Source organism: Hippocampus bargibanti, linkage group LG08 (genome assembly GCF_051943395.1).
Source record: "Hippocampus bargibanti isolate YZ-2025 linkage group LG08, ASM5194339v1, whole genome shotgun sequence".
NCBI classification, from domain to species: domain Eukaryota; kingdom Metazoa; phylum Chordata; class Actinopteri; order Syngnathiformes; family Syngnathidae; genus Hippocampus; species Hippocampus bargibanti.
Genome location: NC_142741.1, coordinates 4,930,001 through 4,932,509, shown reverse-complemented (window position 1 = coordinate 4,932,509; position 2,509 = coordinate 4,930,001). Strand labels below are relative to the sequence as shown.

The following is a 2,509-nucleotide window of genomic DNA, read 5'->3' as shown; positions in this document are numbered from 1 at the left end:
ACAAAAAAAATGATGGATTTCTTTTTATTTATTTGTATTTTTTGGCTAAGTCACCCGTTTGTAGAACAACCGGTGGACTGCTCAACACTTAAATACCACAAAAAAAAAACACACCTGAGCAACTCTGCTTTGCTATTGCTGATAACTTCACACGTTTACGCTTAGTGATTGAATTCCGCACACAAACAGATATATATATACATATCTATATATATATATATATATATATATATATATATATATATATATATATATATATACATATCTATATATCTATCGGTAGATAGATATATAGATAGATATATAGATATATACAGGTAACATCCGAGTTATGACTGGGTTCCGTTCCGACAAAACGGTCGCGAGTCAAATGGTCGTAAGTCAAACGGTCGTAAGTCGAAATCCATTCAAAATGGCCGTCATGACGTTTACACGACAGGATAGTATACGATGTCAATCTGTTGTTTTTAAGCAACGTTTTCTATTGAATACTATTACACACCAAACTGTTTACAGTTCATTCATACAGTACATTTTATAACTTTTAGTGTCATTTTTATTATTTTATATTTCGTATTATCGATTTTTAGTACAGTTTTACTGTACCTGTAATGTAAAATCGCTCTCCTGCAAACGACCAGAAGAGGTCACCCAACACCCACGCTCAGGCGGACGGCGAAGGAAAAAAGCAGTGTACAGTGTACGGTATCTGCACTGTATAACTACTGTATTGAGTGTAGTCACGCAGTAGATTGCTGTGCGAGCGTCCGACGTGCTGGCTGGCCAAAATTGTAGGACGCGTGTAGGACACTTGTTGCGCGTTGCAGTGCCGGCCGGACGTACAATTAAAATTTTTAAAATAGGGTCTGGAGGGCATGGTCGTAAGTACGGGTGGTTGTAAGTCGAGCCGGTCGTAAGTCGGATGTTACCACGATATATAGATATATATATCTGCGCTAAGAGACAACATAATCCACACCAAAAAATGATGTTGGCGGCAGGTATCAGTCTCTGAAGGGACTTTGCTGCGGGGTGGCTGGATGTTCGCCCAGAATCGGGCGTCCACGTGTCACTGCCGCCCCAAAAATCACCCGAAATAGTCAGGTTGCCCCTTTTTTTTCAGAGGAAGGGGGCGCATTGGCAATCTGCCATTTTTGAAAAGGTGAAAAGCGATTTTTCCCCGGGCGGGCGGTTACACCATGTGCATGGACATCTGGGAAGGGGGGGCGTACTGGCGGGCGTCGCCGCCCTGCTGCTGTCCTCCGGCGCCGTTGCCCATCATGTGCACGGGGTCCACGTTGCCGCCCGACAGATACTGGCGCTCGGCGAAGGCGCCGGTCTGGGCGGAGGAGCACAGCAGCCCCCCCTGCGGCTTTTCGGGGCTGGCGGCCAGACGGGGGGAGGCGGGGAAGTTGTATCCGTACAGGTTGTAGGGGTTGTGCAGCGAGAAGGTGTTGTAGGAGCCCTGTTGCACGTGGTGCGGGTGGTGGTGGTGGTGGGCGGGGCCACCGCCGAACACGTGAGCCGAGGACGGCGAGGACCCGGAGGGGGCGGCGGCGCCGCTGGCCCCGGAAGCGCCGGCGCCCGCTTGCATCACGTACTGAAGCTGCGAGGCGGGGAAGGAGCCCAGCTGGCCTCCGTAGGCATCCATTTTGTTGGCGGGGGTGGCGGCGGCGACGCCCCCGCCCTGCATGCCCATCAAGGAGGAAGTCCTCTGCGGCAGGAAGGAGTCGGCGGGCTGGGCGGCGGCGGCCATGCCTCCGCCGGCTGCCGGTAGGCGCCCGTAGGAGCCGTCGGCCAGGCCGCCGTAGCCCTGTAGCGCCGCCATGTTGGCGCGGGCGCAGGGGGGGTACTCGGACAGGCCCAGGTTGCACAGTTGGCTCTCGCGGCAGCCCACGTTGAAGCTGTTGGCCGGCAGGTGGAAGGCGGGCGGCGAGCAGGACGGCGACAGTAAGTGGGCGGCGCCTGAGGGCGAGGGCGTGCCGGTGCTGGACGTGGTGGGCGACGTGCCCGTGCTGCCGCCTAAACACACACACACACGCACATGCGGCGTCACTTTTTCAAAATGGCCGACTCATCGTCTGTTAAATTCGCGGGCGGCCATTTTGAGCAGGGACAGAAACACTTCCAAAGTCGATTTGTTGACCTTTTCAAAGTGTAACTAGATAGCTAGCTATCTCTTAGCTATCTAGTAGCTAACAATTAGCGAGCCAGCTTTCTATTAATTTGAGCTACATCCTGTTAGTTATATAGCTATCTAGCTATCTATCGATCTAGCTATCTATTAGCTAGCTAGCTTTTGATCTATTTGCTATTTGAGTTACTTCCGGGTTGAGTGAACGCTGCCGCGTGTGGCTGCCGCTGCTCACCCACAGAAAAACGGATCCTGTGACTGGAAAGTGACCTTGAGAGTTTTGAAAGGCGCTTATAAATGAAATGTATTAATATTATTATTATTATTATTATTATTATTATTATTATTATTATTATTATTATTATTATTATTAGT

General features: G+C 50.2%; 1 protein-coding gene across 1 annotated transcript in view; it reads right to left on the bottom strand.

Annotated features, from left to right (window-relative positions):
* Positions 1-255: 255 nt before the first annotated feature.
* The window catches only part of tbx15 (T-box transcription factor 15), an 18,547-nt gene continuing 16,293 nt past the window's right edge, over positions 256-2,509 (bottom strand). The window contains exon 8 of the mRNA XM_089003174.1: positions 256-2,022. Within this exon, the coding sequence (XP_088859300.1) occupies positions 1,193-2,022 (830 nt within the window). The 3' untranslated portion in view covers positions 256-1,192. The remainder of the gene's footprint in view (positions 2,023-2,509) is intronic.